The sequence below is a fragment of the Cryptomeria japonica genome, chromosome 1, assembly GCF_030272615.1.
Source record: "Cryptomeria japonica chromosome 1, Sugi_1.0, whole genome shotgun sequence".
Taxonomy (NCBI): domain Eukaryota; kingdom Viridiplantae; phylum Streptophyta; class Pinopsida; order Cupressales; family Cupressaceae; genus Cryptomeria; species Cryptomeria japonica.
The window spans coordinates 553,067,126-553,084,314 of NC_081405.1; the positions used below are offsets into that span (position 1 = coordinate 553,067,126).

General features: G+C 38.9%; 1 protein-coding gene across 2 annotated transcripts in view; it reads right to left on the reverse strand.

Annotated features, from left to right (window-relative positions):
• Nucleotides 1-669: 669 nt before the first annotated feature.
• LOC131044885 (uncharacterized) overlaps nucleotides 670-17,189 on the reverse strand; it is a 79,271-nt gene continuing 62,751 nt past the window's right edge. The window contains exons 9-11 of one of the 2 annotated variants that reach the window (XM_057978359.2): nucleotides 2,986-3,057; nucleotides 1,726-2,015; nucleotides 670-1,083 (exon numbers count right to left, since the gene is read on the reverse strand). In XM_057978359.2, coding sequence (XP_057834342.2) covers nucleotides 1,065-1,083; nucleotides 1,726-2,015; nucleotides 2,986-3,057 — 381 coding nt within the window. In that variant the 3' untranslated portion in view covers nucleotides 670-1,064. Of the gene's footprint in view, nucleotides 1,087-1,725; nucleotides 2,016-2,985; nucleotides 3,058-17,189 lie in introns of both variants that reach the window. The other variant, XM_057978358.2, reaches the window with a different exon arrangement.

A 17,189-nucleotide genomic window follows, 5' to 3' on the forward strand; every position in this document is an offset into this window, starting at 1 on the left:
TGATCAATCATCATATATGATGTCACGATAATTGTTTTTTAAATCCAGAACTAATAGAAAAGTTACCATCATGTTCTTTAAACTCCATGTGTTGCATGTTATTTAAGTTAATAATAGAAATTCGTCCACTTTTTAACATGCTAAGTTTTTGTCAAAGTCCGAGTCAAAATTTTGACATTTTGAGTTATCGCAGTCTCAACATTTAAAATATGATTTTATAAATTAAGAGAAATTTTTCCAACGGAATGAGTTATGTGATTAAGTAACTGACATTTTCTTCTTCAAGGATTTAGTATACATTGAAATACAACTTTATATTAAAGGTCGTTTTTTTTTGGCCACCGCCACACAACACGCTTTGGCATATGAGACTCCCTTGTAAAAACATTCTGCTGTTCTGTGTAAAGCATTCATACAGACAGTTTTATTTTAATGAAAGTATGCTGGATTTTACTCATAAGAATGTAACTCTTAGGAGTGTTTTTTAATGCCATTTACTTCTCTTTCCCCAAATATGACAGCAGAATAAAATCATTCAAAGACTATTTGTATGCATTCAAGTCATCCCACGTTGTTCATAAGCGCTACAGTTCCATCTTCTTATTAGGATTTTATAAACTTCTAGCTAGACCATGCTTTCAGTAAATATAGAGACCTCCACAGCACATATGAACAAATTTAGATCCACAATACTTTTTAAGGAATGATTCTTCCTCTGACAAAAATAAAGATGAGTTAAGGATCAAATTTAGAACCTATCAAATCAAATTGTCAAAGGAAATGATAAAGGTTTCTTCAGCAATCCAGCACATGACCATGCTCGCAACGGCATGTGCAGCCTAAGCAACATCATAGGCACTGCTTAAGATAAAAAACAAATTCACGTCATGATGTGAATTTCCTATATTGAGCCAACACGATGAATGATCACAATGTGTGGATCCATTTTAAAGCGAACAAAATTGCATCGAATTTAGAACCTATCAAATCAAGTTGTCAAAGGAAATGATAAAGGTTTCTTCAGCAATCCAGCACATGACCATGCTCGCAACGGCATGTGCAGCCTAAGCAACATCATAGGCACTGCTTAAGATAAAAAACAAATTCACGTCATGATGTGAATTTCCTATATTGAGCCAACACAATGAATGATCACAATGTGTGGATCCATTTTAAAGCGAACAAAATTGCATCCAAAGAGTTTGATGGCTATCTATATTACAGTTCTGTGTATAAACATAACATATCCTTATAGAGTGAACAGATTATCTAAGAAAATTCAAAATTAGGCTTCGGTCATACCCTTTGTTAAATAAGGCCATGTGAACAAAAAGTAACTAGTAAGAAACCAAGTAAATTCCTTCAGACACGACTTTAAGTATAACTCAATGCAAAAATATTTGATTGATCGGCCCGCGTAATTTATATAAGGAAATCAGCTAGTGCATATTTAACATGTATTCCAACCTCTTAGACCAGGCATTATGGAAGATCCCATGATTGAACAATTCCATCAACCTTACCTCCAAGCTATGCTCTTGAAAATAGAAAAGCAAAGCTTTGCTTTTGCTTAACCCACATTAATTTTTATGTTACAACCTCTAATAATACTCCAGTCACCATGTAGCCATTGATCTACAAGAATGGTCATACTTATTTACAGACTGAATCCATCAATTAAGGGGTATGATTTGCAAGGTTAAGAATTTCATTGAGCATATTTACCATTGTTTCTTGCCCTTTCTTTTTTTCTTGTTATTTTTCGCATGATTCCCACTTTTTGTGCCTGCATTTTCTGGCACTCCGCTACCATTGTCAAACATCCCAGAGGCCACAGCATTTTGCAGCCACTCAAAAAACTCTTCTTCCGTCATATTTTCTTCTAGGTTTGTAGGTACTCCCCCACTGGTACCAGCCTTATAGGTTGAACCACCTCCACGACCAGTATTTTTCCCAGCCATTGTAGTATTGACATGGAAAGTGGGTTTATGTGTGTTTGGTGGGCACTTCATTCCCTGTCACCAAAGCACCAACAAAATTCAATGAATCTGGAATATATGAGGAGAAGATAACAAATCAGCATCTACATCTTGTCTATAAACAAAAAAATTCAGCAGCTTGCATGACACTACAAAAACATATTCCAGAAAAGGGATTCTTGTTGATATAATACTTAAAACAGAAACCATCCCATATTATGAGGCACTGATTCAAACAAATACTGCCCAAATTCGAGGCAATAACAAAGGCACACAAGTGCTCAACCAACAATTGATAAAGATGATAGAACTATAAGCCGTCAATGAACTCTGAAATTTGTTACTCGATAATCTTTAATGTGCTTGAAAATGGCAACAACTAAATAAACATATCTGCAAAAGTCTGAACAAAACTTGTGGACACTAAAAATATTAATAGTATAAATAATTATGGAGCACAAGCAAGGGATTAGTTTAGATAAACATAATTATAAACAATATAATTTACTTTTGCATAAAAAACCAGACTAGCCATTCAATACTCAGAACTTGAATCTTACATTTTGATTTTACGGATAAGGTAAGCATTGTGAAGTAGACAAGTCATAAAATAATACAAAACAGGAGACAGTCATGAAGATTTATAGCAAATCTGCATCACAGATTTTGAGAAAGGAACAAAAATATACATTAAAGCTAAGAAAGATATTTGGATTCAGCTGGACGGGCACTTATATTTACTTGAGTTGTTTGTGTTCCCAAATGATATTTGAAAGCATGTCATAAAATCTCAGATCATTTCGACCACAATGCCAAATGGTAACTAGCTGGCAAAATTGCTTGTAAGATTGGAATTTCTCAGAAAAACATCACTAACAGAGTACAACTCAAAATCATCTTAAAATCACATCAGATAGAGCTACGAGAAGGCCTCATTCTATGGAATGTTAATATCATATAGGCATTTATAACTCTCATTGGAAGTATCTTCAAGTCATTAAATTACCTGACACACAAGCCACTCAGTTGCATCATATATTTTACCTTCGACACAGGCATATGCATGTGGTACATCCACCTGAAACATTTGAAAAAAAAACTGTTACTGCTTGTACTTGATACTTTAAAACATGCAATTTATAAATTCAGGTTTACAGGAGAGATAAACATTGGTCCGATAAATTTAACTTTCTTTGTAAGAAATAACTTCAACCACTCATTAACGCTGCAAAAACACAACAAACAGCCCAGACAGAACAAAGTCTGATATCAAGTAAGTGGCTCAAGCAGGCCCAAGGCAAACATAAGCAGGCAACCTAGGCTGGGTCTAGATGGATGTAAAGTGATCCACATATGACCAACATAGGAGGGACAATCCATCTCCCCCAAAATAGGGGTTGCTCTATCTTTCAAAATAAAAACATAATGGCTACATAAAACCCTTCTACTTTTTAGATATGTTCCAAGGCATTTCAGGGTGAGGATGGCGGGACAGCAAGGGATACATTTCAGTGATGGAAGTCTAAAGGCCATTATTTGGGGACAACCAGGGGACGACAGCACACACACACACCAATACTCAAATTTCTACAAATTTAACTAGTATTGAGTAACAAAATTAAGAAGTGAGAACAATATTGCAGCAATAAATAAAACATGACAGCAGTCTGTTAAATATATCATGAAAGCGGTGTCATTAATATAACAGCATTAAAAAAATAATCATCATTTTGATTCTTACTACAATAACAATATAATGGGAATTTCTAATTTCATTGTTAAAACTTCAAAGTTTTCAATAGATAGCAGCACCAAAAAATGTAGTACTACTGGTAAGTACAACTATTCCTGATCTGGGGTATCAATATCAAAAGAGTTATTTGTGTCACTCTGTGGCTGAAGTTGTGGCTCGTCAAATGGAAGCCCATTCAACCCCAACTACACCTCCTCTTCATCAATCTACCTAACATCCTCAAGATCAACATACCAAAAAGCTGTTGGAATCTGTCCTTACCGAGTAGTTTGCCAATCCTGAAGTCTTAAGGCACTATGAACTACATCTAGTTTCTCTGCTCATCTTAAGGTGAGTATGTTCCTCTTAATCAAATGGACGAAACCATAGGTGGACCAATTCTTCTTTGCAGCGAAGGAACTTGCAATCTATGAGAGCAAACAAATGGCAAGTTGCTTCAGCTCCAATGTGTCCTCCGCATGAAATATTCACCATCTAATAGGATTTTTTAGTGCAATAGTGGCCCTTTCTGTCCCAGCCTTTGGTTTGCCCCATGTAGAACCTAGAAGATCAGAAAACTGAAGCCACTGCTTCCAAAACATGTTTGCGCCCTCAATGCTACACATTAATAATATTAAAAATTCAAATGAAAAACAAAAACCAGATAAGATAGAACAAAAATATCTACAAACAACATTAATAATATTAAAAATTTAAATGGAAAACAAAAACGAAGTACAAACATATTAAATGAAAATTTCTTACCTAAAACTGGACCACCAAATATCATCAAACACATCAACAGTACCTACATATCAGAGACCACCCGTTGGAAAAAAATTTGGGATTTGTTGTGACGTTTTCACACCTTTCACTTGGAAGAGGTGTAGCATCTTAGGTGGCCAGAAGGTAATCAAGTTAAGTCTCTCTTTAGGATGAAGTGAGGTCAATCAGTTTTCAAGGCTTAGGAAATGAATGATTTCATGATGATCATTCCATTTGATCATCATCTTGCAAAATTAGAGTTAAGTGCTAAAATTTCGCTAAGGCATTTGTTTTCAATGCTTGGAAAGATAGGCTAGAAGTTTGAATCATCATGAAAAAAGGCTTAGGGAGAATTGATTAAGTTATCAAAGTTGACATTGTGAGGTCACTTCTGGTGGAACCCCAAAGGCACGACCTAAGCTTTTCACTTCCTACAATCCCCCCAAATCTGCGACCTAAAGCATAACCATTTCCACTTCCCGCCTTTTCCAGTACTGCTAGTGGGTGCTCAAACCCAACCACTCTCATCTCCATCCCCTATCCATTCCACCCTCACCTTCCATTTCCATTTCCTTCCATCTTTCCTTCACCTTCTTTCCCCTCATCTATCCTTCCTTCCACTTCTCCTTCATTTCACCACCTTTCCTTCCACCCTTAGCACATACTTCCTTTCCCTCACCTCCTTCCATTCATCTCCCACTTCTTTCCCTTCACTCCACTACTTCCCTTCCCTACACCCTTCCTTGCTTTCATCTTTACTTCCTTCCTCCCACCTTCAACCCCACTTCCTACCTTTCTTCCATCCCCTATACCTCCCAACTTCCATTTCCTACATCCTCCAACCCACATCTCACATCCCTTACCCCTTACTTCCCTTAGCATACCTTTCTACTACCCCGATCCTATCCTAACCTACACCCCTTAATCCCTTCCTTTGCCACAACATCCCTTTACCCCTTTATTACGCTTTGCATATCCTACCCCACCGCATCAATCAATCTAACCCACATCTTTCATCTACCTTAACCCCACAGCTTCTCCTTACCACTCATTCCCATGGCACCCTTCCACCTCACTACCTTCGACCCCCTTCCACTACCGTGCAACATTGCTTGGGCCCCACACATTTTAGAATGGAGATCGAAAGTTTTAAAGGCATTTACAATGCCACTTCACAAGCCAGATCATCATTTCCTTTGCCATCCCAAAAGAGCGACTTAAGCATTGAAAATTTCCTTTGACCCCTTCAAAGCACGAGCTAAGCATTGACATTTCCTTTGCCTAGCCAAATCAGTGAACTAAGATCTTCCTTTTGTTGGCAATGGGCCAACGTACCTTGTGGGGATTCGCGACATGGTTTAACAGCCTCCTATGGATTATATAAGTCCAGTGGTTGTATCGGGCATTGACAGGTTGATCTTTTGGTGCAATGGCAACCCTAGCTTGTAACAAGAGGTATCAGAGCTTGGTCACAAGTTCGAATCACGCAGGCCACGACAAGTGACGTTGGGAGGGGGATTCTTGGCAGTGGGTCAGCATCCCTCGCAGGGATTCACGACATGGATTAACAGCCTCCTATGGATTCTATAAGTCTAGTGGTTGTATCGGGCATTGACAGGTCGATCTTTTGGTGCAACAGCAACCATAGCTTGTAACGCCTTTGCCTATTGAAAAACACGAACTAAGGATAGTGTGACTTCCATTGACCCCCTGAAAGAGTGACTTAAGGGTTTGATGACTTCCTTTGCCATGTCAAAAATGCAACTTAAGTTTTAAGGACTTCCTTTGCTATGCTAAAAGTATGACTTAGGAATTTAATTTCCTTTGCCCTCCTAAAAAAGCGACTTAAGGAAATAAGATTGTGCAAAAGGGAAACATTTGATATGTTTAGTGCTAGCTTGTAGGAAGGGGCTCACATAGGAAGAAGACATGTTATATGCTGAATTTACAAGAATAAGACTAGTCGACCTTCTTCAAACGAAATTTGAAATTGTAAAGCATTAAATAGAAAGAAACAAGTCGGCCCAGTTAGATTAAATGATGTATCCTTTGAGGCCTATAAGAGATAGGTTGATCATTTCATTTGATCAACAATACTTATCAACGAATTTGACTTCTAAAAGTAGCGATCTTATTCGAGCACAAGGAGAATTCACTATTCAAGTTCAATAAATTTACCTTCAAGATAGTGATCTTCATCATTGCAAGCAGAAAAAATTCTCAAACATCAGCAATTCATCTCTTCATCAAATAAATAGTGAATTTGTTGCACCAAGAGGACAGCAACCTTCACCAAATTTCTGAGCGCCTAAGCAAGGTGAATACATGAAATGATCAAAGCAAGGAAAAGGCTGAATTGATCAACTTCACTAATGGCTAGAGGTAAAGATCAATATTTGTCTATTAAGTGAGCACTCGAGGAAGGACTTTTACAAATACCTTGTATTTCCTTCGGAAATCCAAGAATCAATGCTAGTATAGCCCGACGAAAGCTTTAACCCAGAGATGATCAAGATAGGAGATAGTTTAGTTAAGAAGATGACACGATTTGGGAATATCTCCCACCATCACCTCATTCATGATTGAGCTTGGAAATGTTGAGTATCAAGAGATATGCCCCATTCGATTATAACTTGTGATGAGTTACAAAGATCAAGCACATTGAGGTGGCGCCCAGTCATCACTTACCCAACTATATTATTTCAAGCTAAGACGTCCAAATTCAATGAACATGACCCATCCATCAAATAAGATAACTACCACATGTGGGCATAAGGTTCGATGCACCTACCCTCACCATCTATTGGTCAATTATTCAAGGAAGGACATGTGTCCAATAAATTGTAATTTTGTCATTGGTCAAGCATTAAATGCTTTGTAATGGGTGTAACAAACTCTAATTGTGGTTTCTATCTTTCAATCTTGGCCATTGATTGTTTATCAATCTGAGCCACTCATTGTAATGAGGGCACTATATAAGGCTCCACTTCTTCATTTGTAAAGGTTAATAGTTAGTAGTTGATCAATAGAAGTTAGATAGCAAGCAAATAGTTAGAGTAGAGTAGGAAGAGACAACAAAGATTGTTGCCAAGACATTGTTGTGTATATTGCGGGAGGTTTATTATATCTGTTGGGAAGGTAATGTCATTGCCCCCTACTATTCTAAAGGGCTCTGCGTAGATTAATTAAGAGGGATTATCTATTTGTTAGGTAGCTAAAATTCCTGATTGAAAGACTTGGATTCATAGGGCCATTTTTTTTGGGGAGATATCAGATCTCTCCCAGCCACTCGCATAGACTTCATACACAGGTTGATCAATCGAGTACATTCCAATGACATGGGAATGACGTTTTTGTTGGGCTGCATTGGGTTGGGGGTGTGACTATAGTTACCTTTCTTGATTCTATATGTAACATGCCTGGCACCCACCACTCCCTTGGAATAGTAGGGTCCCTCATGCACACCCAGTTCTCCCTCCCACAACTATTCCCGGAACTATAGATTCCCCATGAACGCGGGGTGGGTGAATGGAATAGAAGTGGTGGCAAGCTGATTAATTAAGCCCCTACTATTCGAAGCATGTAAAATTCATTGAAGATATGGTGAAATTCATGTGTCAATTCGACAATTTGCATGGTCTCTACGTCTCAATTAATTTTCATGTTGTTCAGATGAATGGAAGAACTTTGTGCATGATCAATGGTGAAACTTGTACATCCATACTACTAACACCTTACTGATCGTAAAATGTTTTGCGTAGTCAACTGGATCCATCTTAGCCAAGCTCAACTTCAATTGCTACTTCTTCATTGATATGCATCAACTTGATAGTGTCTTAGTGGTGATTTGAAAATCATCAAGCTATCCCTAGAAGATCGCACTAGCCTTGTGGAGATGTTCATGGCATGTCAAAGCAAATCTTAGATGAAGTTCATCAAAGATTGTCCATCGCTCTTACATTCCTAGAGTTATAATAGCTTTCTCAACCCTCATCCTTTTTCCTTTTTTTAAAATCAAGGAAAATTCCCCTCGTTAAAACAATATTCAAAGCATTCAACGTAGTCCCTGTTAGTTTTAATTAGGGTGAAGAGCGGATTCCAATTGCCTAAGGCAACATTGGAATCCGCCCTTAAGGGCTGGGCCCTTTTACCTTGAAAGGGTAATGTGTACCCTTTAGGGCTCGGCCCTTCTCGCACGCCACTCTCCTACAGGGCCGACCCTATAACTCACGCCTCATAATATGCCTCTCACTAAATGATGCGTGTTAAGGAAAAGGTAATTAATAAATAATATATTATTGCAAGCCGACCTAAAGGGCTACTGCCAAGAGAAAGGTATATATATGTGTACTTCAAGATGAAGTAATTCAATTCATTATTACATACATCATCAGCAAATGCGATCTGCTCTGCTCCTAAATGCGATCTGCCCTTCTACACTTGGCGAATCTGTTCTTTGAAGAACTCCAAGGACATTTGGTTATAATGCTGCTTCAGCCTGTTGAAGTCATCTTCTGCTGATTAGGTTCTTGGTCATCTAACAGCTAGGGCATCATTCTTCATCACCTTGGGATCTTGCTGTTTGGACAGCAATCAGAGATGAGTGTTGTAATCAGGACATTATGCTCAATACATAATCAGGTCCGAGGATCTTTCTTGCTGGGTTTTTCCTCCTAGGAGGTTTTCCCAAGGTACTTGTGTGTTGTGAGTTCATTCTGTTCATTTTCTCTACTTATGCTTAATTCTGGAAAATCCTAACACTAACAGCAATCAACATTAATCTGAAAATTAAGATAGATTTCTATTTTCTGAGTATTATATTAATCTGAAAGTCTAAAATCAACAGTCCCCCTTGTGATTCCAAAAATATCACATCAAACAACCAAGTCTATCCCAGAGCACGTCAAGACCTGACATCTAGAACCTTGGAGTCATCCCATTTGATCACGCAGCTTAGCATTTGGGAAGTCTTTGTTCAAGAGAGGATAGAATACTTAGTATTTTATTTTGTGTTGCGCAATGCATAAAAACACCATCAATAGGATCCATATCCCTCTTCCCCACTCTGGTGTAGCAGCAGCAATTAATTGTTTGCAACGGAGCATATGTAGGTAGGTTAATTTGAATTTCAAAAAACAAGAGGGAATTTTTGTGAAGGGCATCAAGAGACAAATAGAAGGAATGTTGTATGCAACTGTAGAGTTTTTTGGGTAGATCAGAAATAATGTTCTGGGTGTGCAGCAGCAACTGAGTTTGGAAAGAGAGTGCAGTGCAGCAGCAGGCAGCTCCAGATGAATATAAGAACAGGGAGTTTAGTGTAGCTCCAAGAAAGGATCGATTCGTGTGCAGCTCCAGACCAGGAGTGATGGGTAACAACTCTGGATAGCTATACGAAATATTTCTAGTAATCATACTATAATCTTAGTTTGAAAGTCATCTTGTAAATGTTAATTTTACGATTAATAAAAAAAGAAATATTGCCTGTCTCCAGCTATCTCTGTGCTTGGATTTGAATTTTGTTTGTATTGCCAGCAGTTTCGCAAACAGAGAAGCAGCTCTGTGTGTTGGTTTTGTGTTACATTGGGAGTTTAATTCTTATAGATTGGTATCAGAGCTAGGAGGCCCTAAGTCTTAAATGAGTTGCGCTTTATTTTTTTGGTATTGAAGATTTGTTGAGTTGGAAACATGGCTGGAGAAGAAAGTAAGAGTTGGCAGCAGCCACCATCATTTAACAGACAGCACTATGATGTTTGGGCAAAGAAGATAAAGACAATAATGATTGCAAATGATTTGTGGGAGCTGGTGGTCAATGGGTTCACAAATGTGATTGACCCAGCACAATATGTAGCCATCACAAACAACCAAAAGACCCAACAGAAGGAGACAAGAAGGAAAGATGCAAAATCCCTCAGTTTGATTGAGGCAGTCTTGACAGAGGCAATATTTCCCAGAATAGCAGCAGCAAACTATGCAATGCAAACTTGGGAAATCTTCCAGATGAGTTATAAAGGGACTGATAAAGTCAGATTAGTGAAGCTCTAGATGCTTCGAAGAGATTTTGAGACTCTCAAAATGAAGGACAATGGGTCCATTCCAAATTTTCACACAAGAGCCTCTGGTGTGATAAACCGATTGAGGACAAATGGTGAGACAATGGAAAAACTGAGGATTGTGAAGAAAATCCTCAGAAGTTCACCCTCAAGGTTCGATGCAATAGTGATTACCATTGAAGATGCAAAGGATCTCTCAAAATTGGCAATTGATGAGTTAATAGGTTCACTTCAAACCAATGAGCAACACTTGAATAGGTTTGCAACTTCTTCCCATGAGCAAGCTTTCAAAGCTCGGTCCAATACAAGAGGCAGGGGGAGAGGTAGGAACAACTCTGGATGGAGCGTGAGAGGCAAAGGTAGAAGCAACTCTAGACGAGGAAGTTCTAGAGTAGATAGCCATGGACAAACAAACAACCAAGAGGGAGCAAGAAACTCTCTGTCCAACTCTGGAGCCAAGAAGAACAGCAGCAGCTCAAGTCAGAGGTATGATAAGAAAAATGTTAGAGTGTTATTATTGTCATAAATTTGGTCATTATGCAAGTGAGTGCTGGAAAAGGCAACATGATCAGTCAAAGCAAAGTGCAAATGTGGCTGATGAAAAGGTAGTTGAAGGTGATCAATCAAAGGCCTTCATCATGTGCAACATTGGTGAGCAGGGCAGCGCTGGAGTTTGGTATTTGTGTTAGGGTTTCAAGCAGATCCGAAGCAAATATGAACTAACAATTATATGCAGATTTAAATACAAAAGATAAAGAAATAAAACAGGACACAGATAACACAAAGATTTAACGTGGTTCACCCAGAATGGGTTACGTCCACCATACACAGCCGTCCAATCTTTCTTATTATCCAGCAAAAACAGTACATCAACCTTCCAATGCCTTAAGCATCCCAGCCGCTTATAACATGCGTTTTTAGGGCAACAAACAAAGTCGGCCTTTTTTAGGGTTTTATTACAATGTCGGTTTTCATCAACAAAAAACGGCAAAAAAAATGGGGAACCCGGCGAGGATACGTGCTGAGTGTACAGTACTTTGCTGATCAGTCGCCACATTTCAACAATTTGGACAATGAATGTAGCAACCGCATGAGTTATAATGAAAGTATATTTTCTTTTATTGATAGAAATGTCAAGTCTTAAATTAAAATGGGGAGATATGAAATAGTTCCAATTGTGGGTAAAGGGTTTGTTAAGATCCGCACCAAGCAAGGTGAGAAGAAAGAGATAGAGAATGTCTATTTTGTTGAGACATGGACCAGCTAGGACTCGAACCTAGGACCTTCCATACGCCGCTGGAGTGCTCTACCACTGAGCTACTAGCCCCTCTTGGAGCAGTCCATCGTCGGACAGGGTGTGGCTTATTTCCAACACCAACACCCCCCCTTAAGCCACACCTCTCGTGTGCTTGGGGCTCCTAGCCTGGACCTGGCTCTGATACCATGTTGAGACATGGACCGGCTAGGACTCGAACCTAGGACCTTCCATACGCTGCAAGAATGCTCTACCACTGAGCTACTGGCCCCTCTTGGACGAGTCCATCATCGGTCCAGGTGTGGCTTATTTCCAACACCAACATATTTTGCCTCTGGTATTAAACACAATCTCTTGAGTGTTGGACAAATGGTCCAAAGAGGTTACAAAGTGCTGACGAAGAAAGGAGAATGTGTCATCTTTGACAAGCATGGGAACAAAGATATTATTGCAGCAATGCGAACAGAAAATCAAATGTTTCCTTTGAGGATACAAACATGTTTATCTACCCAGTATGTAGCTGCACCTCCCATGCATGGAAAATGTACAACAATACAACGGCAATCAGTCTTCAAGACTATCATCTAAGACCCCTCCAAACATCAGCATCTAGGATATGGACATTTAGGCTATTTTTGTCCAAAAGGGTATGGGTATGGTTAGAGATTTTCCAACTAGAGTAGAGCCTAGTGGTAGATTTGAAGCCTGCATTTTAGGCAAACAACATAGGCAACCCTTCCAATCAGGCAACTCTGGAAGAGCAAGAGCACCATTGGAACTGGTGCACACTAATTTGTGTGGCCCTGTTGATGTGTTTCTTAGGCACAATCGAACACAGAATAAAATACCAAAGTATTTTACCCCCTCTTGAACAAAATCACCTTAGATGCTAAATATCTAATAAACTAAGACGATTCCAAGGTTTCTACGGTTAGTTCTTGACATGTGGGTAACTCAATGGCTGATGTGATTTGCTATTTTCACTTGGGGACTTACATAATTGTTTTTGTTGACCACAAACTTATCATGAATGGAGTAGGCTTGCCAATGACTTATGATTTTGCAACTGAGCTCTTGATTTATTCTAACAAAGATTTTAAATAAAATGCAAAAGGATGAGGATTTAGAAATTCTACTCTAACTCTATCTAACCTAGAATGCAAGAGGCAATGAATGATTCAATGAAATTCAACTAGGCCAGGTTTCACAATCAAAGAACAATTCAACACAAGCTTAGTGCAATCATCTAAGGTAAATTCATAGCTGTTCAAATTACTACCATCAACATCAATACCATCGAGGCAATGCATACCAATGGACAAGAAATAATTGAAGTTAAGTTCAATTCAAATTCCAGTTGACCACACACGGCAAACTTACAATCAGCAAGAAGCTAGTGGTATGGATTAAACGAATTTCTTTCAAATGCATTCAACACTTCTTTCGTCCAATCTAAAATACTTGAAACGAATTCTAATCTAAATTTGGAGGCAATGAGAACCACAAACGCATACAAAATCTAAACAAAATCACCAAACTTCAATGATTATATTCAAACTTGCAGCATGTAGACGATAATTCTCAAAAATCCCTCCCTTACAAATGAGAGGCAAATGGGTTTATTTAGAGTCTCAAATAGAAATGCACGGCCAAGTTTCAATCTAGAATCAAGGGCCAAGATCATGCAAACACTGCCCTAGTATTGCCCTAATTAGGGTTTACATCAAAAGGTGGAATAAAAAAGGAGGTTCAATGGGATGACGCCTAGTCATCAAGTAAGGAATCTTCTAGAAGATTTTGGCTTGCATCCCTCTCTCTAGCTGCATACTCAATGAATCGAGCCAAGACCGAGTTGAGTTCCTCCATTGTAACACTAGGTAGACCTTCCTGTTGCAAATTAATCACATCCAAGGAATCTGAGCAAGCATCGAAAATGCTTTCCCAATCTGGCATAAGCTTCTGCAAGTTGTTGATGTGAATCAGGAGAGAAACCAGATCATCTAGTTGATTTTTCCTTATAGATTCCAACTGCTTGAAGTAAATGAACTTCATCTTCTCCCTCAATTCTTCCAAGTTCAAACTACTAGAAGTATGGACATCTTGTCCCAATAGTTCTTCAATAGATGTAAGGATCTTGGATTGCATTTCTTGAATGGATCCTTCCATCTTAATGCACTCTTGTTTTGCATGATCATACACTTACTTTCGCATGGCCAAAGACCAATACCATGGAAATCATAAACATTACCCTCTTGAACAACTCCCTCTTAGATCAATGTGGACATTGGAATTCCCTTCAACACTTTGAGGTAAGGAATAGTCTTCTCCTACACTGGTTAGAAATCTTCCCAAACTCCTTCCAAGTACAGCATCTTGAATATCAGCATAGCCATCTTGTCAAATGCTTGGACAAACTAAGCTAGAAAATCATCCACTTGTTTCAAAACGTCGTCTATCTATTTCCCAACCTCTTGATATGTATTCTCCATTGCCTCGTGATCAAAGGGGGATCCATGAGCGATAGCAATGGGTAAGACAAACGTAGGATCCTCACACCTTAGGAAATTCATCCCTTCAATGTACTCCTTGAGTCTCATGTTCTCACTCTCAAGCATCTCTTTCTTCTCAATAGTCTTATCCAATCGCACCTCAATTGCCTTGACCATATCATCTAGCTCTTGAAATTCTTGCTTCTTCGTAGTAGGTCCAACGTCAATTGTGGTGACCTGATAATCCATAGGAGTAACCACATCTCTAGTCTTGTCACCCATTGGGACACCCACTTGTGCAATACGTGCTCCTGTATCATCTCTAATAATCCTAGAGAACATCTTGGCTTTCTTCTGCTCCTTTTCCTTGCCAACCCTGGCTAGAGAGTCATCAATATCTTCTTCGAGTTGCACCTCTATCATTTTCTTCTTTTGCATGCTACTCAACAACCAATCGGGTATGGTAGAGAATTCTATCTCGTCCTCAAGGCATTGATCTTCATCAATTCCTCTCAAGGCTGAAATAACATCATCATCTATATCCTTATCCTTAGTCAAATCTACCACATTGTTGCCCAAGTCGACCTCCATCTAAACTGTGGGAGATCCTAGTTGTTCTTCATCATCATCATGCAGTGCCAATTGTGTTGTAGCAATTAAATCCTGGTTATTCTCTAGTAGGATCGTCGTGTAGGAACATTGTTTGGACTCTTTGTCCTTCTCTGTCATATCATTCTCCTTCACGGAAACTCATGGTAGATTGAGGAGTGTTAGACTTGTGTTTGTTTTGCCTTGACTCTTGGCTAACAATCTTCTTGCCTTGCGATTCTCCAGGCATACCTTTCCTTCTCTTGGGAGCCTGATTCTCCTCATCATTGTGCATTCTAACATTGTTGATCGTCCTTTCATCATCATCAAGAGAGGACTCCTCATTTCTCATCTTATCATAGGTAAAGGTGACTTTTAGTGTTCTAAACCCATTGACATACTTGTCCACCCATTCCCTGGAGTAATCATTTACTTCTCTCATCAAAACATTCAAGTCTACCAACTCAGGTTGCGTCCAACTAGGCAACATGATAGGCTTGTCTTTCTCATTTTCATATTGTAGATGGATGTGATCCCCATCATCTTGCACCTGATCTGGAATGGAGAAGAGGTTACATTTCCTCATGAAATCCACTGACATATGAGACCACATCTTCCTTTTAATTGAGAACTCATCCATGATATTAGCCCAATAGTCTTCGATGTCGATTTTGTGTATAAACTTCCCTCTGATTTTTACAATTCTTTGAAATGGATAGAATCGATCCCTGCCTCTATAGATTCCAAGATGATAGGATTCCAATTCCTCATTGACGATATCTATTGTGCCCGTGGTGTAGCATACCTCCATCATCTTTCCAAGTGTGATACGAAAAGTTATTCCATTCTGTGATTCACCTTCTAGAGGAAATCATACTCCAAAAGTTGTCTCACTACCTCAAGTAGAACCATCATGTCTATCGGATACCTAGGAAGCTTGTATGATTCCAATCTGAATCCTAGAATCCTTAGGTATGTGAAGCTAAGAAACTGGATATACCATGATCCGTACTTCTCTATAAGTATCGTTGCCTCCTTGGACAACCGTTTGTGTATCCTGCCTTGCAGCAGTCTCGTGATGTGCATGGTGAAAGCATTGTTCACCCTTTCTGAAATGTTCAATCTCGTGCAAGTGGAGTTGCAGATAGCACTTGTAAACTCTGTATTGTCCAAGACCATTGCCAACTTTTCCCTTGCATATCAATCCTTTGCACCCAACATATCTAATGTAGACAAGGTAGGAGGTCAAACTGAATGTCTTCATTTTCTCCAAACCTCTCGACTAGATATCAAGGTTATCACTAATTATCTTCCCCTAGTTGATCATCGTTCCTCTTACTATCTCTTCAATAAAATAGTACATCCATGATTCAAATAGTGCCCCTTGAGGTGCTCCCATGACTCGATTGAGTAGAAATATTAGATCAATATACTCCTCTTTGAAGTCTAAACTTAGGAGCCTCTTGGGTAACTTGGCATGGTGACGCCTTGTCTTAATGACCCACTCAATGTTGATAACTATCATACATGATTCTACTCTTCTATCAAATTTAGCTTGGGCCTCTTCCTTGGTCCTTTCTTGCATGTCTGTACACCTAGGGATTGCAAATACTTCCCTAATGGATTCCTCAGCTAGGTACGCAAGCACTATCCCCTTAGGTGACTTGATCATTCTAGTTTGTGGATCACAACGCTTTGCACACTCGACTACAAGCTCAGAGCATTGAATGGATGGTGGAAAACCGGTTGCTTGGTAGATTCCACTCTTCATGATATTAGCCGATAAGGTGGATGGGAGATGATTCTTTGTTCCGAACATTCTCCGCCTCATCCGCTTCATGTCTAGGTATTCCATGTTCATGTCTCGAACCTTCTTCCATCAGGATGATATCTGCGACTCCAGATAGAAGCCCTCCTCTACGATCTTCAATTGATTTTTCCTCACTGATATCCCTGCTTTAGACATGGTACCTATACGAAACTGGAAGTTAATATCATGATAAAATAACTCTAGTAACTTAATTTCAGAATCTCCTAGGTTCTGATTTTAAAAGATTTTGTCGCATTTATGAGTTCAAAATGTTGAAATCAATAGCTAGAATCAGATTATTTAAATTAACATTTTTAAATAACATATTTTAATAATTTAATGTAACTTGTGGCCATATGAGATTGGTCCTACTTGGGCACATAAACTAAGGGTAATGTGCTAGGGCAATACTAATGTAGCGTGTAATGGCATGACAGGTCAAGACCTATTCATGTAACTTGCAATGTAATCCGAACTTATCGTATTGTTTGGCGCCAAGGTTGCTATAGCCAACTAAGACA